This window comes from Geotrypetes seraphini, chromosome 11, assembly GCF_902459505.1.
Source record: "Geotrypetes seraphini chromosome 11, aGeoSer1.1, whole genome shotgun sequence".
Taxonomy (NCBI): Eukaryota; Metazoa; Chordata; class Amphibia; order Gymnophiona; family Dermophiidae; genus Geotrypetes; species Geotrypetes seraphini.
This window is the reverse complement of record NC_047094.1, coordinates 73,342,689-73,369,217: the sequence shown is the minus strand read 5'-3', so window position 1 is coordinate 73,369,217 and position 26,529 is coordinate 73,342,689. Positions and strand designations below refer to the sequence as shown.

General features: G+C 44.2%; 2 protein-coding genes across 5 annotated transcripts in view; both read left to right on the top strand.

Moving 5' to 3' along the window:
- Positions 1-853, top strand: part of LOC117368901 (phospholipase A2 inhibitor and Ly6/PLAUR domain-containing protein-like) — an 82,435-nt gene extending 81,582 nt beyond the window's left edge. For all 4 annotated transcript variants that reach the window (XM_033962647.1, XM_033962646.1, XM_033962649.1 and 1 more), the window contains one exon: positions 102-853. In XM_033962647.1, coding sequence (XP_033818538.1) covers positions 102-232 — 131 coding nt within the window. In that variant the 3' untranslated portion in view covers positions 233-853. The remainder of the gene's footprint in view (positions 1-101) is intronic.
- LYPD3 (LY6/PLAUR domain containing 3) overlaps positions 1-26,529 on the top strand; it is a 124,803-nt gene that overhangs the window by 66,130 nt on the left and 32,144 nt on the right. The gene's annotated exons all lie outside the window — the stretch shown is intronic.

The window sequence follows — 26,529 nt, the reverse complement described above, 5'->3', positions numbered from 1 at the left end:
TATTTTTATACAATGACTTTTATTCACAGGTAAATTTTAAGCAGTTAACTAAAATGTGTATTCCATTTTGTATCAACAATGAATATATTTTCATTTTTCAGCTGGAAAATTTCTTCAGCTGGCATTCCGTGGCTGTGTCCATAGTGATACATGCAAAGAAAAAATCCCTCCATATCCAGAATCTCGATTAGAAGAGGGCTCCACCTTCCAATGCAGCCCAGGAACTACTTAAATCTTTTCTCTTAAATTTTTTAACTTGTCACATATTCCTGTCCCCCAACCTCTAATACACTCACACAGGATCAGCTCAGCCCACCTATACATTTTGGTATCTGAGTACAAACTGTTTTTATCTCAGAAGATGATTCCCTTTCCACTGATAGGCAGCAAGGACAGAAGTCACCTTGAAATTTAACCGGCAATGTAGGAGAGGACTAGCGGATAACATATAGACATGCACATTTATATTTCTAGAAAAGATTCAAAAGCATAAGTTTATATAACAGTACATGATAACTTTTTGAAGACTGAGAAATCATACAGCCACATACTGTAAAAATCCAATCCCAATCTTAGCTCCAGTACTTAACTTTCAAAGCAACTTCCTGATTGCAACCATAGAAACAGTTTAATAACTAATGGCCTGAAGCTGTGACTCAGCAATCAATATGTGTTCAAAAAGAAGACCTCAAAGCAGCATCTAAAGAGCCTGGAATTAAACCAAATATCTGCCTGTTGTGTATTACTAATTCTATGTAATTCAAGGTTAAAAAAAAAAGAGTCCAGTTGAATATTAAATTTGTGAATTTCCAACAGAATTGTTTCTATATTATCTGTTGTGTGGATTTTAAAGGAGTAAACTAATCCTATAACAAAAATCCCATTATTACTTGTAATCAAAAGTAATACACAAATGTAGGTAGTCTACACAAACCACCTGCCATCTATGTCTAATTCGGTTTCCTTTTGTATTATCTGAGCTGCAAAGAGATATTGATTCTTGTGCTTAGACTATGTGTAGCCTATTGTAACTCTGACCTGTTCTGACTCTGCTATATTGCTCTAGGTCAGGGGTGTCAAAGTCGGTCCTCGGCCGCAATCCAGTCAGATTTTCAGGATTTCCCCAATGAATATGCATGAGATCTTTTTGCATGCACTGCTTTCATTATATGCTAATAGATCTCATGCATATTCATTGGGGAAATCCTGAAAACCCGACTGGATTGCGGCCCTCGAGGACCGACTTTGACTCCTGTGCTCTAGGTGCTGAATGCAGTATATAATAAAGATGTGCTGAGAATTTACATAATCGTGTTTAATAAGTTAAAACTGAATAAAGCTGATTTTGCTTCTGTTTTGAGTCCCTTGTTAGTGTCTCTGTAAATAACAGATTTTCTAACTTTTCTGTAGAATGAACATGCCACAGTGGGCTTGATTCAGTAAATAGTGCTCAAAATTTGGCATGTTGTTGATAAATAAAGATCCTTATTGGAAGTAGAGAATGACACGGTGGCGGTTTACCCGCGGCCACCGCATTTTAGCTGCGGGTCACCCGCCGAAAACGGGGAAGAAAACTAGCAGTCGCTGCGGCGACGGGGACAAGGCCATTCACCGCCCACGGGGCGGTGAATGGTCTTGTCCCCGCAGTGAGGCATGAAGGATCGCGCGGTCCCCGCAGCTCACAACCGCCTGCCCAATCGATTCTAGTGTTTAGCCAGCTCTCTCCCTTCTCCTCACCTTAGTTTGTAGATTTTCTTTTTCGGCGACCCGCACGCTATCAGAGAGCCGCGCACCCGCTGCTGCTCAGTTTCGATCTTCTGCTCTGACGCAACCGGAAACAGGAAGTTGCAGCAGAGCAGAAGATTGAACACTGAGCAGCCGCGCGTGCGCGGCTCTTTGGGGAAAGCGTGCAGGTCGCCGAAAAAGAAAACCTATAAACTAAGGTGAGGAGAAGGGAGAGAGCTGGCTAAACACTAGGATCGATTGGGCAGGCAGGTAGTGGCTGCGGGGACCGTGCGATCGCTAGTGTTCCTGGCTCAAATTGGAAGGAGGGAGTGAAAGGGAAAAGGATTCTGGGCCAAGGGGATGAAGTCGGAAAGAAAAACCCACAGCAGGAAAGAAAGGGAAGGACTGGCAGGTGAGCCAGAGGCTAGAAGCAGGGGGGGGGGGGGGGAAGAAAGAGGGAAAAAAGCTAGATGGGGTTGAAAAGAAGAGACACACTGGTATGGAAGAGGAAGATAGGGGAAATCTGGACACAGGAAGGTAACAGAAAGAGGGGAAATTATGTGCATGGGGCATAGGGACAGAGACATAAAGGGGACATGCCATGGGGATGGTATATGGACACAGGGGGGGGGCAATGACAGATATATAGGGGAGATATTAGAAATGGAGAAAATAGGAGCACAGAAGCGAGATGGTTTGTGGGGATGGGACAGGGACCGAGCTTGCAGGCTCCAGTGGCTTGCACAAATTACATTGTAACGTGCCATGAAATAAGAGGAAGGAAGGTAGATAGGCCACGCGAGAGGAGCTGAAGGGTAGTAGAAAGGAACAGGTTGGATGGTAAAGGAGGGAGGGAAGGGTGGTGGTGGAAAGGAATAGAACAGACATTGAAGGAGGGTGGAGAGGAACAGACCCCCAAGGGAAATGTGGAAGACAGAGTGGGAAGAAGACAGATGCCAGACTATGCGGGAGCGGAGGGAAGAAGATGGGTGCAAGACCAATTGGGGGGGGGGTTAAGGGAGAGGCACAGTAACAGCAAATGGAAGACGCAGAGAGAAGACACACAGTGGATGGAAGGAATTCAATGAGAAGATGTGGAAAGCAGAAACCAGACAACAAAGGTAGAAAAAAAAATTATATTTATTTATTTATTTTTTGCTTTAGGATAAAATAGTATATTAGTTGTGTTGATAAAAATTTATAAACAAAGCCCTGCCAGCTGAACATCTCTTTCTCTAGTTCAGCAGCAGGAACTTTGATTTATAAGAAAGGAATAAGCTAAATATTACAGTACTAAGGCTTATATGGATGCAGCGGTGAATGGGATGGCGGTGACGGGGCGGTGAAAGGGATGACGGTGACGGGGCGGTGAAGGAAACGGCGGTGACGGGGCGGTGCAGAGGATGGTGGGCCGGTGACGGGGACATATTTTTTCCCCGTGTCATTCTCTAATTGGAAGGTGAAGCATCTCTTTATTCCTACTTTTATTAATTGACTGTGATTATCGTGGCGATACTTCGCCAGTTCTTTTTTGAGGTGCTTAGATGCAATTGGTATCAGAGAAGAGGTGCTAGACTGGATTCGAGGTTTCCTTATGTCCTGCACCTATCAAGTACATTTTAATTACGATCTCTCTGATACCTGGAGCAATCCATCTGGCGTGCCGCAGGGGTCACCACTATCCCCATTGCTTTTCAATGTCTACATGTCCTCATTAGGTGCGCAATTGACCCAGCTGGGGATAAAATTATTTAGTTACGCAGATGACTTCACGATCATAATCCCATTCCCTAACTCTCTCTCGGAAGTTACTCCCAAAGCAACAGAAGTACTAAATTTGATGGAGCAATGGATGATTGAATTCAGACTGAAACTTCATTCAGAAAAAACAAATTTTTTTATAGCTTCACCACACCCGCTTGATACCAAAACATCACTATGCATCAATAAACTTAGTTATCCTATTCAATCTACTATAAAGGTATTGGGTGTAACACTGGACCAGAGCCTAACCATGAAAGACCAGGTGGACTCCATAACCAGAAAGGGTTTTTTCACTCTCTGGAAGCTTCGGTCCATTAAAGCATATTTTGATGTGTCATCATTCAGAATTCTGGTACACTCCCTCATACTGAGTCAACTTGATTACTGTAATATTGCCTATTTGGCAATTTCCCAGAAGAATATGCGGCGACTACAACTGGTGCAAAATGCAGCAGTCAAACTGATTTTTGAGTTGAAGTTCGACCATGTAACACCTTCCTACCAACTTCTGCACTGGCTGCCAATGGAGGCGCGTGTGAAGTTTAAGTTTGGTTGTTTTTGCTTTAAGGTACTATTTCGGTCTAGCCCCTAAATATATCTCTGACCTTTTCTCTTTCTCAGCCAACAGACATAAGAGAAGCTCACACTTGAATTTTGTTTCCTCTCCGGTTAGAGGATGCAAATTTAAAAGACATCATCAACATCTTTTCTCACATCAGGCAGCATTATGGGGTAAAGAACTGGAACAATTGCTTACGCCTACTACTTATGGGGAATTTAGGAAACGCCTAAAAGCATATCTGTTCCTGAAGTACTTGGGCAACTAACCTGCACAATCTTATTCCACAATAACTGATTCCTAAAAATGTTAATCACCACCTTTAACTTTGTTAATTCCACTCAATTTGTAGCATCTTTTAACTTCATGATCCTGCAGTATATAAACCGTTGTTATTATTATTTATAGAATACCACGTAGCACTGGCCTCAATGCTAAACTTTGCATGCGAAGAGTTAAACCAACTGAAACCAGATGTAATTCCTGGTATGCAAGTTTGGGATTGGTCTACACTGTTTAAAAACAAACAACATTGTGGGGTGCTCCACGCCAGAAAAAAGACAGTCCAGTTCCCCACAGCAATGGATCTTAGTACCACAACAGTACAAATGTTTTCAGCAAAACAATGTGGAACCAGTCTCTGGACTCCCAGAGGTTAAAATGATGATATTTATTAATACAAAATTAAAATGCAATACACAATATGATAAAAGCTAACAAAACTCAGTTCACACCTTCACATGCCACTACTGTTTGGAGAAATATTGCACATGAGATAGTTTGGCCAAGCAGTTCTACAAAGTTTATTCTCTATTTAAACACCAACTTCCCTCCAACCCTGCTGATTTCGCCAGGCTCATGGTAGTTGTCAATAACCCTCTTCTCGGAGGCATGATCCTGGAAGCTAGGAAGTCCCACATGTTAGAATATACTGCCTACTTGTTCTCGGATAAAGCAAAGTTACCTATAGCGGGTGTTATCCAAGGACAACAGGCAAATATCCTCACTACCCTCCCACTTACCCTAGTTGGCTTCTTAGCTTTGTTACTGAACTGATGGTCTCGCGAGCCTACTTCAGGCAGGAAGGCACAGATGCATGGCAGTGAGGGCAGTCTCCAAATTTTTAAAGTGACAGTGCACTTGTTGACTGTACTGGGGCTTTGTGGATGACATCACCAACATGTGAGAATATCTGCCTGCTGTCCTCTGATAACACCTGCTACAGATAAATAACTTCACATTTTTCAGGTTACTGCAAAGTACATAGTAATGAGATTCAAAGCTGGCAAAACATGTTGCCCCTGATATTCAGAATGAGTTAACTGTTTGGCAATGGCTGCTGATTAGTTAACCTATGTCTCAGTGGCTAACCATTTATTTTCACCAGGAGATCATTATCCTGGCTGAAAATCACATGTTAGCACCAAAATGCTAGCTGGCGATTCGGAGGGCATTTCAGGGTCATTTCTGATATAGGCCCCAATTTTCAGCACTAACTGGCTAAGGTTAGCAAATAGAATCACATAAAAAGCAGTCTTATCTTTATGCGCAAGCTGATTGCTAGTTAGCGCTGAATATTGGCTAGACATCCTTTAAAAACCCAGATGTTCAATGCCGATCGCCAGAAATGGCCTGGCATTGAAATTCTGGATCAGTGCCAGCAGCGGGCTTTAAGCTCGCTGCCCACTACTAGTTGAATGTCGGTTCCCTTATTAAGTTTTGTTTATTTATATACTACCCTGCCTATTAGGGATCCTTCTAAGCAGCTTACAATCTAATAATAATTACATTAAAAACAGATTTGACATAGGATTATCTTACTTTCCCAGGAGTTATGGGCCACAAAGCCTGGTGAGCCCCCCATTATATCCCCCAAAGCCCCTGTCCCACATATTATACCCCTGTCCAATGCCCCACCCCCAAATGTAAGACCCTTCCCCCATTCAAGGTCTCTCACCAATCACACTGCTTGCTGATAAAACTACTTCCTGTTGCTTCTTTAAGCTTGTGTGGCTCTCACAAACTATTATTATACTTTGCCTCCATCTGGATGTTCCCCACCCATAAGCTTTCTCCAAAGTCACTCCCCACCACCAGACACCTTCCTAGGGGGTCTAGTAAGATCCAGGTAGGAGTAAACCGCAGTTGCTCCTGCCCTTGCAAGCACTGGGTTTAAAATGCTAGTCTCACAGAACTACCAATAGGAATCAGGTTTCTGTATTTAGTAACTATGTATCTGACACCAGCAAGGGCTGTAGTGATTGGATTGTGGATGAAGGTACCTTGTGGGGGGGGGGGGGGGGGGTGCTTCACATTGTGGGGTATTTCTTGGAGAGGGGAGTGACTTGAAAGAGACTTAGGTGTGAGGGAGGTCCTTAATACTGGGAAGCCTTGCATTGGGGAGGGAGTATTAGGAGGGTTAATATATGGGAAGCCCTTCAGGAAGGGCTTTGTGAATGCCTGGGGCTTGGGTGGCATGCTATTATAAATGTGATGTGCCCCATTAAGCAGCACCCGGGAGCATCAGGCCAAGGCTTTAGGCCCCATGCTCCCAAGATAGTACAATAACGCTGCCTGCAATAATCAGTAACCAGCAGTATTGAGCTGCCGACTGGTGAATCCCATGGTAAATTAAGGTGCAGTAAAAACCTGACTTTCATTGCACCTTGAAAACTACTCCCCTAAATCAGCAATATTAGTAAACTTTAAAAGATAATAATAATTTAACTGGAAGCTAATATACTATTTAGATCCCTCTTAGCATTCTGATGTTTATGTAATTCCTAATTACTAGTGGTTTAAAGTTTTTCAAAGTCATCCTTGTTATACTGTAGTCACATTCATCACTTCAGGTAAATATGAGTGATTCTGTATTTAATCATCAGAAACTAGAGGTTTCTTAGTACATAGGGGGCAATTATTAGTCTCTGCGGGCTCCTAACATACAAATAAGTTTAACTTGCAAGGTTTGCAGCAGTAATGAAAAGAAAACTGGTAGCATTTCCCAGGGACCAGGTGTTGCATAGGTCATTTGAGTAAAACACACATGCATTCTATTTTCGTAGTTTTCCTTTCATTACTGAGTTAAACATGTAGTCGCAGGAGCCCACAGAGACTAATTATTCTCCGAGGATAAGTAGGACATCACTTAATACATGTGGGTGACAATCCCTGATAGAACCCACAACAGACAATACCTGGTATTCTAGAAAAATAGAAACTTTTGGCAGCTCCATGCCATGCATGGGGACTTTTCTGCACAACTCACTTGTACAGGTCCAGCAATCCTTTGTTTTCAGTGAAGCAGTAGAGTCATATTTCTTTATGGTCCTCAGTACGGGCTACTTTTCTCTTGTGCTTTCCTGTGTGGTTTGTGGATTTTCCCTGTAGTTATACAGGACCTTCTACTCTTCCATCACCTTTTTTAGTTGTTCCCTGGTTTTTACTGGCTCTTTTTAAGTTTTATTTCCTTTTGGCGCAGCTCCACTGGCCCTCTTAGGCTTGATCTCTCATTCAGGACCTTGCTTTTGTTTAAAAATAATAAAAAAAATCTTTGAGCTGTTTGATTTTGCTTTGATGTCCTTTAAAGCTCCCAGTGGTTTTAAGAAATGTTCTCGGTATGGCAAGGTCATATCTATAATTCTTTCATCCCTTTTGTTTAACTTTTTCCTTAGTCCCATAGCTCTCCTGATGCAAATATGGCTAGAGAAACTATTACTGTCTGATAGCCCGAAGATCAGCATTGGAGGAGCATTTCCAAATTGAGGCAGTGATTCTTCTCATTTCCAGCTACTATATAAGAGCTGAGGCAGTCTGCAGCACATTGTCAGCACAGGTTACAGTGAGTAAGGCTGTTAAGGTCTCTGGGGTGAATCAGGGAGAGTCTCTGAAATACAGGTTTTTGAGGGTCCCTGCATGTGCCCCTTGGTCCCCCTCCTAAAAAAACCCCCAAATCTCCATTTTTGCACTTTGTTTAAATAGTGATTTTAGCTGTGAATTTCTTGACATGGCTATCTTGGATTTTTAGCAATCTTTTTTCAAACGTTCCTTGCACTTCCAAAACTTAAATTTTTGCTTCCAAACTGATTGGGACAGAGTCCTTGGTCTGCTACCCCAAATACATGCCAGGATTGTGCAAATTGTGCGCCTCAGGAGAATCCTTGCACCCCATGCCACACGGCATGGATAAGAGAGGCAGGATCAGCCAGCATACCCTCTTCCCTGCATGCTAAGGTGACAAAAAGGGCAGCTAGCCCATTGGGGTGGCCACCTTTATTTTCAGGGCCTGGAAATAGTGACCCTTCCATGCATAAGAACGCAGATGCTGTACTTTTAAATCTTCGGGCAGCTACCGCTGCAGTATCAATGAGAGGCCTGCCCCAGAAACCTTCATTCTACTAAAGGGGGCAAGCCTGCTCATTGACACTGAGTGGTGGTTGCCCAAAGATTTAAATGTACAGCACCGGGAAGGGGATGGGTGGGGGAGTCAGGAGTTGGTGAGAGGCACTGCTGGATTCTGCTAGCTAGGGCGGAGCCTCTGGGCTTCCCCAAACAAAATGGCACTTTGCTGCCTATGACTCCAATGTCTCTTTTTGCAGGCAGCAATGCTCTCAACATTTCATGTAAGGTTTGGTTAGAACATTCACATTTTATGTTACCATGAGGGTGATAAGGGGGTTATCTGGCTCTTTTGCATTCCATATAGCTTGCAAAGGTTCTGGATAACTTTAGGCTCAAACAGGGCCAGATTAAAGGGTAGGCCCAGGAGGCACATGCCTAGGGCCTGAAATTGTCAGGGGGCTCCAGGACCTGCATTAGGGGGTGGCAAACAGGGCAGTTGCCCTGGGCCCCGCAGCTCAAGGGGGCCCCATGATCCAGGCAGCTCACTTAGCTGCCATCAGCCCTGCTTTCAGCTGCTGTACTGCTAAACCAGATGGCAAAAACAAAGACAGAAGCCGTGGGACTTTTCCTCTTGCCTGCATTGCTATACACTTCCCCCTCAATATTCGTGGGGGTTAGGGGCAGAGCCAGCCACAAGTATTAAAAAACTGCGAATAACTTTTAGGGCTGACTGATCCACCCCTGCCTCCCTCCTGGATCTCTCCCCACCTCCCTCCTGCCTCCCAGACCGCTATACAGCTTACCTAATGGTCTAGTGGTGAAGTGGAGCAGCAGCGCTCTTCCTACGTTCCTGCCCTGTGCAGAGCCGTCCACAAAAATGGCTGCTTTGAGTTCCTGCTGTAGTCTCGTGAGACCACGGGAACTCATAGCAGTCATTTTTGTGGATGGCTCTGCACGGGGCAGGAGCATATGAAGAGTACTGCTGCCCCGCTTCACTGCTAGACCACAGGTAAGCTGTATAGAGGTCCAGGAGGCAGGGTGCTTCCAGGTTTTAAAAAACCCCACGAATAACTGAAGTTAAATGTGTGAATCGGTAGGGTGAAGTATAAGCTCTGTCGATCTTAATCCGGCCCCCCTCTGAAGTGACTTCTTGTTTTTGAGGGGCAGGATTGAGACCAGCGGAGCTTATAGCAAATAGCAATATAGGCAAGAGGAAAGGTGCATGCATCGACGGCAAACCCCCCCCCCCACCCCCCAGCATCAATGGCAACGCGGCCGACTTTGCTCCAGAAAGGTCACGCGATGACTGCGTCTGCTGGCTCTGCTCCGGAAGAAGTAAGTGACATCGGAGGGGGATGGACCGGCAGACGTAGTCATCGTGGGACCTTGCAGAAATTTCCGGTCCACCTCCTCTGACATCACTTCTTCCAGAAGCAGAGCCAGCAGCTGCAATCACGGGACCTTGCATAGCATTTGGAGGGAAAGAGAAAGCATGGAAGGGTAGTGGAGGGAGAGAAGGGGCAGGGTGGTATGGAAGGATGGTGGAGGGAGAGAAAGGGGCAGGGTGGTATGGAAGGGTGGTAGGAAGGATGGTATGGAAGGGTGGTGGGGCAGTGTGGTATGGAAGGGTGGTGGAGGGAGAGAAAGGGGGCAGATGCTGATGGAATTGGTGTGCAAGGAAAGGGGAGACATAAGGGGGAGGATACTGGAAGGAATTGGATTGGAGGAAAAGAAAGGGGGCAGATGCTGATGGAAATGGGGGGAAGGGAGAGGAGAGAGTGAAATGCCAGACCATAGGGGTGTGGGAGAGGGAAGGAAAGTAGAGAGATGCCAGACCATTGGAGGTGATGCCAGACCATTGGAAGAAGATGGATGCCAGACCAATGGAGGTGAAGGGAGAGATGGAAGGGGGAGGCATACAGTTTCTGGAAGTGGCATAGAAGGAGAGAAGATGGCATATAGAAGGGGCAGACAATGGATGAAAGGAAGAAGGTGACTAGAAGATGAGGAAAGCAGAAACCAAAGAAGACAAAGGTAGTTTGTTTGTTTGTTTGTTTGCTTTAGGGGACATGCATCACTGTTTCTGTGATGTTGCAATGAATGCAGAGTCCAGCTTCTTGGTGGTTCAGTTTAACATTTGTCTAAATATTTCTATTTTATCTCCCCGTTTACAAAACTGTAGAACGTTTTGTAGCACTGGCCGAGGTGATAACAGCTTTGATGCTCAGAATTCTATGAGCGTCTGAGCTGTTACCACCGTGGCTAAAAACCGCACTACAGTTTTGTAAAAGGGGGAGGGGTTAGTTTGTGATTACATATTCCATACTAGGCGAAGGTGTTTTCAGTGTTCTGTGTGTTCGAAAGATATGGTTTTCTGTTAGGATTGACTGTGCAGGATTGATCTGTACTAGTCTGGCTTGTTTAGTTTTACAATGGGTGTATGTAAGATGTTGCCTTTCCTAGGTACACTCTTGTGTGACGTGTGAAATGTTACTAAAAATCATGTTTTTCATACAGATAGGGGGGGTCAAAAAATTGCCTTATGCTGTGCTATGTTTTGCCATATAAATATAAATATAAAGATAGAGGAATTTCCACTTATCTTTGCTGATCGGTACACCGGTACCAATCAGCGAAGATAAGTGGAAATTCCTCTATCTTTATATTTATATTTATATGGCAAAACACAGCACAGCATAAGGCATTACTTGGAATGAAGGTTTTTTGCTGGTGAGGTGACCGCTCAACTGCCTCTTTGAGCCGTTTTGGTGAGATGGGAGGGGCCCTTTCTGAGGCTTTTTCCTTCACATTTTAAAATGAGTCAGCTTATACTGTGTCTGTTTCATTCTACTTGACAATACCACATTTAATATTGAAAGTGTTTATCTTAGTACATATGCTAGGTATACCACTATGCTGGGGTTTTGCTTTTACCCTTGGGAAAAAAAATGACACACTTGTGACATTGACGTCTCCCTTCTCTCGTTCTGTGCTACTAATTAAAAATAATAAATAGTAATACCATTGAGGGGCAGCAGTGAGAAAGGGACGGTGGCAGTGGCTGCTGTAAGGGGCAGGAGAAGGAGAAGGAGGTGGTGGCTGGAAGTGGCACAGGGTGCAGTTCAGCGGGCTGCTCTGGGGAGGACTAGATTATAAAGTGAATCCCATGGTGGTGCCTTTGGCTGGTTACAGCCCGGAGATTGAGGTGAGCTGCAGATAAGCGAGGCTTTGCCTGGGGATCGTGTCATGGGATCCAGTGAGGGCGGGAGCCGCAGGCAGGTAGGTGCTCCTCCTGTCTTGGGAACGCTGGCTGCAGATGGGGTGGTGAACGAGGATGTCGTTTTTAACATTGTAACATAATAAATGATGACACATAAAGACCTGAACAGTCCATCCAGTCTGCCCATAAGTTATACCCATGAAAAAAAATACATGCTTAGATTAACTTGTCTCTTCTTTGATATTTCTGGGCTGTAGACTGTAAAGTCTGGTATTGTCCAAGGTCCTAAATGCTGAAGTTGCTGTCCAAGCTCACTCCAGCCTATCCAACCATCCTGTTTGCAGAATATCTACCGTAAAGTCTGGCCATCCTCATGTTCCATATTAGTGGAGTTCACATTGATGCCCTCCCCAGCCCATCCTACACTGAATCACCATATATGGGACACAGACCGTGCAAGTCTGTCCAATACCAGCCTTAGTTCTTTACTTTACATCCTTCATTTTCTAATCAGAGATCCTCTAATTTTTATCCCATGCTTTTTTTGAATTCCATCACCGTTTCCCTCTCCATCACTTCCCTCGGGAGGGCATTCCAGGCATCAACCACCCTCTCCGTGAAGAAGAATTTCCTAACATTGCTCCTAAGTCTTCCTCCCTGTAACCTCAAATTATGCCCTCTAGTTTTACCATTTACCATTTGGTATTTGAACCCTGAGCTCTCTGTTCTTTTTGCTCACTCTTTAGTGCAGCGATCACAACACCGATGTTTACTCTGCATCGGTGCGCTCCTGCTTGTGCTTGCTGGTGCCAAGTTTTCCCTGAACGGGGATCGCAAACTTTGTGGCTCAGCTCTCCCTCAATGGGCTAGGAGTTTTGCAATCCACATCATAGGTGTGTATGGCTTGGATCAGTGCAAAGTTTTCACCCTTTTCTTTTTCCTGTTTCTACCTCGTGTCGGCTCCGGTGCACCTCCCTTCCCTGTGGTAAAACAGCTCAAGATCTAGGGGTTTTAACCACTTGCCTTGTTGTTTTGTTGCAAATTAGCAAACATGGAGTGGAACGTACTAGAGGAGTTACAGATTTGGTCGTTTATACATACATATGGGTTACAGTTGGACGACATAGAGTGAGGCAGTTGAGAGGAATTGCAAACTTGGTTATTAGTATAGGCTTATGTTTCGGATAGTATTACTGCTTTACAATGCATTTGAACACTTTTATATACGTATGGAAAGGGTTCAGAGTTAAAGTCCTGAGCAAGTAGGTGGGAAGTGAAGGAAGGGGTGTGGGGATTTTTTCAGAGATGTTTGGGGCTTGCATAGAACTAAAACTACACTGGCACTGGTATGGTAATTTTTGTTGTTTGTTATGAATTTTAAAATAAAAAAAAAAGAAGTACAGGTGGAAATAAAGAAGTAAATAAGAAAACAGGTAAATTAATGGGGGCGGAGCAGAGGTGGGGCATGGGCGGGGCAGGGCTTGAGGCCCAGTGTACTTGTGTGCCTAGGGACCCTCAAAGAATTAATCTTGCCCTGGGCTCAAAAGCCCGCCCCTGATCTGAATGCAGTCTTTTTGGTCTTTGGTAGATACTACAACTGGATATCATGTGAACATGTCGATTATGACCAGGACATTTTATGTATAATCTTTTTTACTGGAATTTATCACAAGAAACACATCATGCCACAAAATACATAAAGCATATACAGTACTCCCCACCCCCCAGCTGTAACAATCAAAGAAAACCAAATCATGATAGGGTGACAGAGGAGTGGTTAAACCAGAACATACGCAGGTAATGCTAGTCTCAGTTAGGGCACTGGTCTTTGACCTAAGGGCCGCCGCTGGAGCGGTCTGCTGGGCACGATGGACCACTGGTCTGACCCAGCAGCGGCAATTCTTATGTGTCATCGCTGAGGATATGTTGAAACCCTCAGCTCAATGTACAGCAGCCAAGAAAGCAAATAGAATGTTAGGAATTATCAGGAAAGGAATGGGAAATAAAGATGCAAATGTTATAAGCACCTTGAATCGCTTTATAGTACGGCTGTGTAATTCTGGTCGCCCTATCTAATAAAAAATTTAGTGGCAGTGAAGTTTTGTTCAGAGATGTTTGGAGGTTGCATAGAAGAAAAACTGTACACCGGCACTGGTATGGTAATCTTTGTTTGTTTTGAATTTTAAAATAAAAGAAATAAAGTGGAAATAAAGAAGTAAATACATGGGGGCGGGGCATGGTGGGATGGGGCGGGGCATGGTGTGGTGGGGCGGGGCAGGGGGCCCAGTATACTTGTGTGCCTAGGGGCCCTTAACAAATTAATCCTGCCCTGCTTCCAGGGCAGGCCGATGGCAGCAGCCTGAAGATTTAAAGTTACAGCGGCCAGGGAGACTCTTCTGATCTCTGACCATCAATTTTTGGGAAGACCTAAGCCCCTGTGCACCATCATTCTGACACCTATGTGCAAGTTACTGAAGAGTTATTTCCTTTAGCACATGAACTGTATAAGATATTCAGAGACTGGATATTAACACTTCAATTTTTTCAGTAAAATAATGCATGGAAATAAACTTTATAAAGGTTAATTTAAAAAGATAGAACATAAGAATAGCCATACTGGAGGGGGGTTGGAAGCAGGGAAAGATTATAAAATTATATTGTGTGTTTATGAAGAATGAATGGGAGAAATGGTTTTACAATTAGTACCATTAGTATGGGGTTGACTTTGACGCTTTGTTTCAGGGTCGTATTGGTACACCCATGTTTCATCACCAATGATAACATGGCCCAAAAGATCATCTTGCCTCTCCAAAAGGTCTTAGCAAACTTCGACTCTCCTTTGCTTTTGTTCATCGGTGATCTCCTTTGGAACCATATTTGCACACACCTTTCTCATGCCATGATTTTCAGTTAAGATTTTCCTGTTGCTCTATCGATGTTTACTTGGTCTGCTGTGCTTCTCACAGTCAGCTGATGATTTTGACATAAAATTCAATGAATTTTTGCAATGTTTTTGACAGTTCTGCTTGTTACAGACCACCCTGACCTTTTTTCGTCGGTGATGCTTTCTCTTCCCTCAGAAAAATGTTTAATCCATTTTTACACTGCCGTTTTCTTCATGGCATTATTTCTATAAACTTGGACTAATATGTCCCTGATTTCACTTCCACTCTTGCAAGTTTAACAAGAAATTTAATGTTTATTCGTTGTTCTAATTCAAGCTCAGACATTCTTGGGCCAGCACACAAAAACATGCAACAACAATGTTTCTACAATGCTGCCAATGTAAGCGCACAGAGGCAAGTTCGTGAACTTACCGTCATTGTCAGACCTCGTATGTAAACTGTAATAAATTAGCCTTTACAAACTTTACCTTCAGCCACAAATCATCTACTCTTTTAAATTCTGATCTGCATCCTCCTTCTACACATCCCAAATGAGCCGCAATCCAAAACGAAATGTTAATCCGAAATGTAATGTATTCTGAAATGTATTGTCTAAATGTAATTTGAATCAATCTAATCACTTACCCTCACCCTCGTTCACTCTCCAACTCTTTTCCTTTACTCCTTACAAAACGGACTTTCTTCTATCATACACCATACACTAATCTCCTTTGACTGTATCCCCTCATTATTGAATGTAATAAATATATAACTAAGTAACCCATCCTGAACTATGTATGTAATCTTGTAACTGTATGTAATTCGATATACCAATCTGTATTATGTATGCAATGCTGTAGCCCAGGGGTGTCCAACTTGCGACCCCGTGAAGTATTTTGTGCGGCCCTGGTCGAGGGCAATGCAGTGTTTTCCTCTGCTGTCCCTGGGTGTTTACAGTCTCGCCGGCTCCCTCCTCTATCTTGCTGCAGCGTTTGCACATCTGTGCGGCCCCAGAAACATTTTTTTCGGCCAATGCAGCCCAGGTAAGCCAAAAGGTTGGACACCCCTGCTTTAGCCCATTCCGAGCTCCTCTGGAAGAACAGGATATAAAATTAAATAAATAAATCCTTGATTTGACACTAGAATGCATATGTTGAATTTTTCCGATAAGCTTTCATGTTTTGAATTTACACATTGATTTCTTTGAATATGAATTTCTACACCATGTCTCACGTGCAATGATTAGCAGTGATTACTTCAGACGCTCCATCGTGCGGACTTGTTCCGCAGTCTGTCAAGTAATTCTCTGAGCACTTAAAGAGATATGCATATGAGTTGCAGTTTTGAATTACCTTTGCTTTAAAACAAGTAGTGTCACTTCCATTTTTTTTTTTTTTTTGTTTCTTGGAATTCTAAAGTGAAACATTCTATTTAGGGGCAACCCTATAATTAAGCCAAATGAGGTGGAGACATCTGGCAGCACTGTTCAGGGAGCGGCACTGTGGCAAAACACAGCCCTACATGAGTGGTGAGCCGAGTATAGAAGCTAGATGCAATATGTGCTACATATGCAGTACTTAGTTGCTTTCTGCTCTCTCCTTACTCAGTGTTCATTTTAGCTGCATCAGAGCATACCCTGCTACCCCCCCCCCCCCAGCTGAATCACAGCATAACACCCCCCCCCCCTCAGTTACTACCTCTCTTTCCATCTCCTCCCCCACCTCTAGTATGGCATCTCACCGTCCATCCTCTTCCCCCTTCACTCCATGTACCTTTAAAAGACCACCAGTGGCAGAGGCCGTTCACATAGGCCACCCTGCTGCCGCCTCAGAGTCTTCTCTGTACTGCGATCTGCCACTGAGGAAACAGGAAGTTACAACAGAGAGGGTAGATCACAGTTCAGAGAAGACTCTGAGGCCGGCAGCAGGGCCACCTATGTGAAGCTTCACTACCACCAGTGACCTTTAAAAGGTAAATAAAGGGCCTGGATCCTGGCAGAAAATAGGAGAGCATTTTGGAGTGAGAACTTGTGGTAGTCTAACAAGATCAATTGGCAGATTTAAGGTAGCAGAAAGACTATCCGGAGGATCTATTTTTTTTACCTTCAGCAAATGAGGGTATATGGGGAGGGAGCACCCTCTCATCATTTGCCTCAGACAGCAGATTGCCTTGGGCCACCCCTTGTGCCACTGAATATGATCAGTTAGCCCTAAACAAGTGATTTACACAATAACAGAGTAAATGATGGTGGATAAAGCCCTGATTAGTCTATCCAGTCTGCCCAACAGTCACACTCATTACACTGGCCAACACTCATTTTGGTGCCTCGAATGTTAAACCTGTTTTTGGGTATATTTGACTTGCTGATTCCATAAATGGCACCAGTTTTCTCCTATCAGCTCTAATTTTTGAGATACAGAACACGTACCATATACCACCCTTCACTCTGCTCGCCCATTTAAAAAAATCAGAATATTTTAATGTAGTATTTAAATTAATATATTTTAAGCATAAAGGAAACATATTAAAAATTAAAAAAGGGGCTGCTATTATTCCTGGTGAGAGAAAATATCTGCAAGCAGGCACCCCTGTGGCTACCACCCGACATCAGTCGGCATTGGGAGGGGAGGTCCTCTCTCCCAATTTAAAAGACCAGATTGCCGCGGTTTGTGAGGGCTGCTGTTATTCCTGGCGAGAGAGAAAATTTGCAAGTAGGCACCCCTGTGGCTACCACCCGACGTCATTCAGCATCAGAAGGGGAGGTCCTCTCTCCCAATTTAAAAGACCAGATTGCCGCGGTTTGTGAGGGCTGCTGTTATTCCTGGCGAGAGAGAAAATTTGCAAGTAGGCACCCCTGTGGCTACCACCCGACGTCATTCAGCATCAGAAGGGGAGGTCCTCTCTCCCGATTTAAAAGACCAGAGTGCGGCCCGTGAACGCATGCCCAAGACCGTGTGCCTGAAGGGGCATGGCTAAAGGGGCATGATATGCCCCTTTTGAACCTCTTATGAGCTCCCTTCAGAGCCATTAGGAGTCGGAACAAGGAAATTATTGGAAAAAGGAAGGCAAGGGTTATCCCAACAGTCCCTGGTGTGGGACCAATGGATCGTCACCTCTACCCTATTTCTGCAACATCTTTGGAAGGTAAGACTGTCTTACAATCTCAATCTGCCTCACTCTCCTCTGGCGAGTCTTCACCTCCACCTCAACCTGCTTTAAGCCTACAGGAAAAAGCCGATTCTGCTCCTGAAGTTGAAGAGGATTATGGCTTTCCTAATGTGACTGATTTGGACTCAGCTCTAACATTAGGGAAATCTACTAAAGTCTTAACCCCTGTTCAAATGCCTTCAAAGTCTGCTATTGTTTTAGATGTTGGAGATAAAATTATTACCTTGCAAGACGTTTGGGCAGCGGTAAATAGAATAGAGAATTCATTACAGGGCACAGTTGTAAAGCTTTGTCAGTTTTCAACTGAAATTACCAATAATGTAACTGAGCAAGAAACTCAATTAGAAATGATGGAGAAAAGAGTAGAAAAAGTAGAAACTTCTGTTTCTGTGATTCAACCATGTGTAACATCTAATATGAAGGATAACACTCTATTGCATTGGCAATTGGAAAAAATAAAAAATACTATGAGATCTAGGAATCTTTGCTTTTTGAATTTTCCTATATCTCATTATTTGTCCCTCTGGAGCTTTTGAAAATGTATTTAAGGGATATCCTTCAGTATACTCTTGTAGAAGGATTTGTGCTAGATAATTTGTATTATATCTCTAGAAGTTCCAAGGTTGTATCAGAGGAAGGAGGAATAGATCAGCTTGTATCCCCAGATAGCTTGAATATCTCACAATTTTTGGAGTCATCTAAAGATTATTTAGCCAAAAGAGCAACATTGCTGGCTACCTATAAATCCGAACTAGAAAAGCAAGCTATTCTTAAACTTTATTTTCTTAACAAACAGGCTCTGTTTTGTGGACAAAATATAAATATGTTTCAAAATATAGGTGTCTCCGAACAAACACAATATAGGAGAAGCAATTCTTATAGCTTAAGACACGAGTCTTGCCTGTTGGAGCTTTATTTTTCCTTAAATTTCCTTGCAAGCGTTTGGTGACGTATGAGAACAAGTATGTTTCTGTTGACCCATCTCAGTTGGAGACATTTCTTCAAGATAAATCTAAATTGGATAAATTGTCTGAAACTAATGCAGAGGTTGATACGAAGTGATACGAAAGATTAGAATTTGTTGATACCTGCTTGTGGATAGAGTGTACTTTATTTCTTATTTTCATATGTGAGTCCCTTATGGGATAACAATGGCCCTAATAATATGGGCTTGATAAGTTTAATTATCCTATGTATTTCTTTTGACATTTGTGTGAATTTTCTTGAAATTTTTATTTGTTGTAATAAATGAATAATTTTATAAATAAAAAAAATTAAAAGAAAAGTGTACAATATGAAAATCTACTTATTTCATACCAAAAACACAAGTTTATAATACAAACTTTCCAGTCATTTGACACACAAGAAGCTCCTGAGAGTGCGATCTGCCAGGACAATCCCGCATAAGATTCCAATAATACTATGCCATGTATGCATCCCATCTTCCTTGGTATCTGGCTTCCATTGTTTTTGTGTCTTGGTGAAATCTTTCACCTTGCTCTATGCTTGAGTCACCAAGGTTCTCTGGAAAGCGATCTAAGTGACACTGCAGATAATGAACTTTAGCACTCATGTTACAGTCAAGCCTGTTGGAATAAAAGAGCATATCTTTTACTAATTTTGTGTAGTTGTCTGCCTTCTTGTTTTCAAGAAAGTTTTTCACAACAAGAACAAATGAAGACCAGACACATGATTCGATTTCATTCATTGATGCTATGAAATGTGGGTCATTTACAAGTTGTCTGATCTGTGGACCACTGAAAATTCCTGCCTTCAGTTTTTCCGTTGGCTCGCCCCCTCTTAAGGGGGAGTCTGGGCTGAAGCCGCTGACGCGGTGGGGGTGGGCGGAGCTACCTCTCGCCTGCCCCTGGCTCTCTGCTGGCCTGTCGGCTCTCCCCTCGCGCTGGCCCGCTGAAAAAAAAAGAAAAAAGAAAACCTCTTTCTCTGCTCCTCTCCTGTCCCTCTCCTCGCCTGCCCCTCTCCTCTTCTCCGACGCCGAGAGCGCCTTTGCGAAGGAGCCTTAAGAAGGAGCCCAGGCAGCCCAGCAGCAATATCTAATAATTAGACCACAGGTACTTCCCCCCCTCTTCTCACTTCTCATTTCTCTTTCTCTTTCTACTCTTTCAGCTAGCTGCGCGCCGGGCACAATCCTTTCACACCTCGGGACATAGGAAAGAGAAAGGAGCAATGGAGGATGTGGGAACCCAGCAGAGCTACCCAGTATACTGCATCGGGTGCCATATGTATGACTACCTCCCCTCCGGGAGGCAGGCATACATATGCGGTCGATGCCAGGAACTGGACAGCCTGAAACAGGAGGTCGGGAGACTGCAGGTTAGAGTCCAGGAGCTGGAGGGACTCTGCACCATGGAGGAGCAATGCTGGGAAACTGAAGACACCACCAGAGGGAGCCACATCGCGGAACAAGTTAGGGAGCTCGAGAAGTTCATTGAGGAGGCCTGCAGGATGGTGGAGGCACGAGACCACCAACACACCAGGAGAGAACCGACAGTTGGACGACAGGAACTACCAGACACCATGGGAATAGGACCTTGCGGAGGACCTGGGCAGACAGAGGAGGAGGAGACCCATCAGAGCCAGGAGAATGGACTAGCGGACTGCGCAGAGGACACAGACCTGAGACCAGGGGCGGAGACACAGCTGAACCCAGACGACGGACGAATGGACTGCACATATGACACAGATCTGAGACCAGAGAGACAGTTAAAGAAGGGGAAATCAGCAATCGTGGTTGGAGACTCAATCCTGAGAGGAGTAGATAGTCACATATCCGGAGGGAGAGAGGACCGACTGGTAACATGTCTCCCGGGGGCAAGAACAAAGGACGTCATCAACAATATCGAGAGGATCCTGGAGGGAGCCGAGACGGAGGAGACAGCAATAGTGATCCACATAGGAACAAACGACATCAGCAGGAGAAACTACAACAGGACTACACTAACTGACCAGTTCAGGATCCTGGGGAGGAAACTGAGACTAAGGACAAGGAGGATAGCCTTCTCAGAGATCCTGCCAGTACCGAGAGCGGACACAAGGAGACAGAGCGAACTACAAGCAATTAACGCTTGGCTGAGGAGATGGTGCGATGAGGAGGGTTTCCACTTTGTTAGGAACTGGACTACTTTCCTGGGGAAGAACAAGCTCTACAGAAGAGATGGACTACACCTTAGCACAGCTGGGACGAGGATGCTGGCACGCAACGTCCAGAACGCCATAGACTTGGCTTTAAACTGAAGAGAAGGGGAAAGCCGATAGTCGAACTGACCTCGACACATCGGACATCAGTACCTGACAAGGATACTGACCTGGGACATTGGGAAGGAAAGCTTGGGACTGAGTGTGTATGTTTTGAAAAAGGACCTAAGGACGCATTGCAGGGACCAAGGGCACAAATGGAACTAGTAAGAGGCACCAACATGGAACAACAGGAGCCAGAGGAGCAAGGACCTTGTGAAATAGAGACCAGAACTGAGAGAAAATTACAAGAACAAGTGGTGCAAGGGAAACAGGCTGAGGACATCACAGACACACAGCAGCAGGAGGAGGATGAAACTCGGGGGCTGGCAAACCATGAGGAGGACTGCAGGAGTACCAAAACACGAGGAGAACAAAAAGAGAGAGCAAAAAACTGGGTCTTAAACTGCCTGTACACAAATGCTAGGAGCCTGAGGGCCAAAATGGGAGAACTAGAAATCACTGCTAGCAAAAAGGACCTAGACATAATTGGAGTCACAGAAACATAGTGGACTGAGGAAAATCAATGGGATGTGGCCATACCAGGGTACAAACTATACAGGAGAGACAGGGCACATAAAAAGGGTGGAGGAATAGCGCTGTACGTAAAAGACTCCATACCCTCAACAAGGATGGAAACAACAGTACAGGCGGATGGCTTGGAATCACTATGGGTTAAGCTACAGGGAGGAACTGGGGCAGACATTAAAATGGGTCTGTACTACCGCCCACCAGGACAACCTGAAGAAATCGACCAGGACCTGGAGGCAGAACTGAGGCAGGTATGCAGAAGCGGAAAGGTGATGGTGATGGGGGACTTCAACTATCCAGGGATAGACTGGAGTATTGGGCACTCAAACTGCGCAAGGGAGACCAAATTCCTAGAGGTCATGAGGGACTGCTTCATGGAGCAACTGGTCAAGGAACCAACACGGGGTGACGCCACTCTTGACCTAATCTTCAACGGACTAGAGGGGCCAGCAAAGGAGGTGACAGTATTAGCCCCGCTAGGTAACAGTGATCACAACACGATCCAGTGCAGGCTAGAATTTGGATCATCAAAGGGGAAAAGAACCACAACGACGGCACTCAACTTCAAAAAAGGAAATTATGATGCCATGAGGGAAATGGTGGGAAAAAAAACTCAAAGGTAACATAGGGAAGATGGATTCCGTAGAAAAAGCCTGGACCTTACTCAAGGGAACTGTGCACGAAGCGCAAAACCTGTGCATCCCCAAGTTCAGGAAAGGGTGCAAAAAAAACAGAACAAAAAACCCAGTGTGGATAACAAATGCAGTGAAGAAGGCGATAAGCGACAAGAAAGCATCGTTCAGAAAATGGAAAAAAGACAAAACAGAGGAGAACCAAAAAGTGCACAAAGAACACCAGAAGGAGTGTCACCGAGTGGTTAGAAAAGCAAAAAGAGAATATGAAGAGAGACTGGCAGAGGAAGCAACAAACTTCAAGTCGTTCTTCAGATACGTCAAGGGGAAGCAACCGGCAAGAGAAGAAGTGGGACCATTGGATGATGGAGACAGGAAGGGAGTGGTAAAGGAAGAGAAAGAAATAGCTGACAGGTTAAATGAGTTCTTCACGTCAGTTTTCACGAGGGAAGATATAACCAACATCCCAGAACCTGAAGAGAGCGGAAAAGGAGACCAAGATGTAAAACTGGTCAATTTAGAGGTAAGCCAAGAAGATGTACTCAAGCAGATAGACAGACTAAAGAGCGACAAATCTCCAGGTCCGGACGACATTCACCCAAGGGTACTCAAGGAACTAAAAAACGAAATAGCGGAGCCACTTCGACAAATATACAGCCTATCCTTAAAAACCGGAGAGATCCCGAAGGACTGGAAAATAGCAAATGTCACGCCCATCTTCAAGAAGGGCTCAAGGGGAGACCCAGGAAACTACAGGCCAGTGAGCCTGACCTCAGTCCCAGGAAAGATGATGGAGGCACTGATTAAGGACATCATCTGTGAACACATCGAAAACAATGATCAGCTAAAACCGAGTCAGCATGGCTTCTGCAAGGGTAGGTCATGCCTCACAAACTTATTGCACTTCTTCGAGGGGGTAAACAGCCAGGTGGATAAAGGGGAATCTATAGATATCATTTACCTTGACTTCCAAAAAGCCTTCGATAAGGTACCACACGAAAGGCTGCTTAAGAAGATATGGAACCACGGGGTACAAGGGGTGATCCACCGATGGATCAAAAACTGGCTGGCGAACAGGGAACAGAGGGTTGGCGTAAAGGGCCATTACTCTGACTGGAAAGGGGTCACGAGCGGAGTTCCGCAGGGGTCGGTGCTGGGACCGCTCCTGTTCAATATCTACATAAACGACCTAGAGGCAGGAACCAAGTGTGAGGTTATTAAATTTGCAGATGACACCAAACTATACAGCAGGGCTCAAACCAGGGGAGACTGCGAAAATCTCCAAAAGGATCTAACGCAGCTGGAAAAGTGGGCCGAAAAATGGCAAATGAGCTTCAACATAGGGAAATGCAAGGTCATGCACGTGGGGAAAAAGAACCCGATGTTCACATACAGAATGGGGGGAAAACCGCTAGGGATCAGTAACCTGGAGAGAGACCTGGGAGTGATGGTAGACGCAACACTGAAGGCATCGGCGCAGTGCGCTACAGCCTCAAAGAAAGCTAACAGAATGTTGGGTATCATTAAGAAGGGTATTACGACCAGGACGAAGGAAGTCATCATGCCGCTGTATCGTGCAATGGTGCGGCCGCATCTGGAGTACTGTGTCCAGTACTGGTCGCCGTACCTCAAGAAGGACATGGCAGTACTTGAGGGAGTACAGAGAAGAGCAACTAAACTGATAAAGGGAATGGAAAATCTCCCATATACCGACAGGTTGAAGCAGTTGGGACTTTTCTCACTGGAAAAGCGGAGACTTAGAGGAGACATGATAGAAACCTTCAAGATCCTGAAGGGCATAGAGAAAGTAGACAGGGACAGATTTTTCAAATTAAGGACCACCACAAGTACAAGGGGGCACTCGGAGAAATTGAAAGGGGACAGGTTTAGAACAAACGCTAGGAAGTTCTTTTTCACTCAGAGGGTGGTGGATACATGGAACGCGCTTCCAGAGGCTGTTGTAGACAAGAAAACATTAAATGGTTTCAAAGAAAGTTTGGATAGATTCCTAGAAGAAAAAGGGATTGAAGGGTATAGATAGATAGACCACTACTCAGGCGATGGGCCTGATGGGCCGCCGCGGGAGCGGACCGCTGGGCAGGATGGACCTATGGTCTGCCTCAGCGGAGGCAACTTCTTATGTTCTTATGTTCTTATGTTCATATGCGCTATATATTCAATGCATGAAGGAGAAATTCTATAACCAGTGCCTAAACTTAGATGTTGGTAGGCGCCCTGCCAATGCCTAAGTATTTGAAAAATGCAGTCAAACAGCAGTGTTGAAGCACATACCAACACCTAAATAAAAGGTGGCTGAAATGGCCGCAGGAATCGTGGCCAATTAGCCGCTTTAGGCGGAATGCCAAAGTAGGCATTAGGTGGGCTAAAGCAGCTACCCAGCCGCCATTCATGCCAAGACAGGCGGCTGAAATGTAGGCCTCCTGCTGGTTGGGGGGGATCTTTGCGACAGCTGGCTCAGCTGATCACAGTAGGGGGAAACCCCCCCCCCTCCCCATCAAAGTCACAATTCTGTAACTTGTGCCCTCGAATGATTGACAGGCTATCTGACTTGGGCGCCGGTTACAGAATCATAGCTTTGGGGAGTCCCTGCTGCTCAGCTGATGGGGGAGGAAGGGAATTCTCCAATGCAAAACAAATCCCACTAAAAAGAGATATAATGGAGAGGAATGGTCTCAGAAACTTACTTGGATTAGGATATTTCAATCCAATACCAAGTCATTAAAGGTTTATAGTTTCCATCACTGACCAAGTTGCCTCCACCTCTTTATTTGTGTTCTCTAATATATCAAAGATTAATTATTTTATTGCTTTTTTTCTTTCTTATTTATAGAGAGCAAAGATTTACTTATCTTAAAGTGTGCAGAGTACTGACAGAGTTTAGACCATAAACTACCATTAAAAGGCTTAAAACTATTACTATTATTGCCACTTGCCCCAGTATTAAACTCATGATATATTCTTTAGTTATGATAGCCCGCATGCAGGTTTTTAACCAAGACTGATTCTAACGGAAATAACCGTGGGCACTTGAGATCCACAGTCTGTACAAGAAAAAAGACTTCCTTGATTTAGTAACAGCCTATATATGTTTAGGAGTTATTAGTGTGTCACACTTGAAATAATGAAGGTATAAGTTATATTCTTTAGTTTTAACATAATAACACATTTTTAGACTGCATAACCCTAAGTTCAATGCGGTTAACAAAAGATTATGCTATGAGAAAATACACAAATAATGTAATGCACAGAGATTCTCTTAAAATCACACCCATGCATAACACTGCAATCCATACTAAATTTAAAATTTATTAAAGTGCTAACTCTCAAAAATACAAAAAAATCATTTCATTCATTTAAAATGCTGAAAACTATCTAAATTATTGCCATTCGCCCCCCCCCCTTTTAAATTCATAGTGCATTCTCTACTGCCTTCTATTAAACTTCATGCACAAGCGTGATACTCCTGTTCCTCGCTCTAAATTTAAAATTCATTAGAGTGCTAGATTATCCCCTTAGCTAAAAATCATCCAAAACAAAGGCACGCTAATAAAGCTATAGTGAATTTCTAAATAGTGTTGATTATAAACACTTTATAACGAAATCCTAACATTGCCCCTGTTTGTATCAAAATTCTGACTAATCTAATTCATTCTGACAGTAACATTCCATTCCATGTTTACCGCAAATATCAGCCTGGTTTGCGGTAAGCGGTCAGCCTGGTTTGCAGTGAGCAAAGTGGATTTGGTCTGTCAACTGAGGCTCGGTTGGTGATGAACCCTGAGTTATTGCTTTAGTTCATATTTGTTGTACCGAGAGTGAGAATGAGATGGTGAACCTTTTCATGTGCAGCTCCTGAAGACGCCATTGGTGAAACACAGTCCTGTGTTGGACTGTATGTTGAAAGGACATAAGCAATTCCTTGTAGAAGAGAGGAGTGAGAGGGGAACAGTGGATTGACTTCAGGAGAATTGAACAAAAAGGCGTTGTGACATTGGACTAATACCCCTCTTCAGATTTGAAATCTAATGATGATCGCTATGTAACAAAGTGTTGTTATAATTGAAAGCGCTGTTATAGTGGATGAGTGTGGTTAGGATATAAGAGTGGGAGGTTCACTAGATAAGGGGAGATATTTATATTACATTATATTAGTGACTTTTATTCCGCCATTAAGAACATAAGAACATAAGCAGTGCCACCGCTGGGTCAGACCACAGGTCCATCCCGCCCAGCAGTCCGCTCCCGCGGCGGCCCAACAGGTCACGACCTGTCTGAATCACCCCTTGGTTTCAGTACCCTACGATCCCTTTGTCCCTCAGGAATCCGTCCAATCCCTGTTTGAATCCCTGTACTGTATTCTGCCTGATCACTTCCTCCGGGAGCGCATTCCATGTGTTCACGACCCTTTGGGTGAAGAAAAACTTCCTT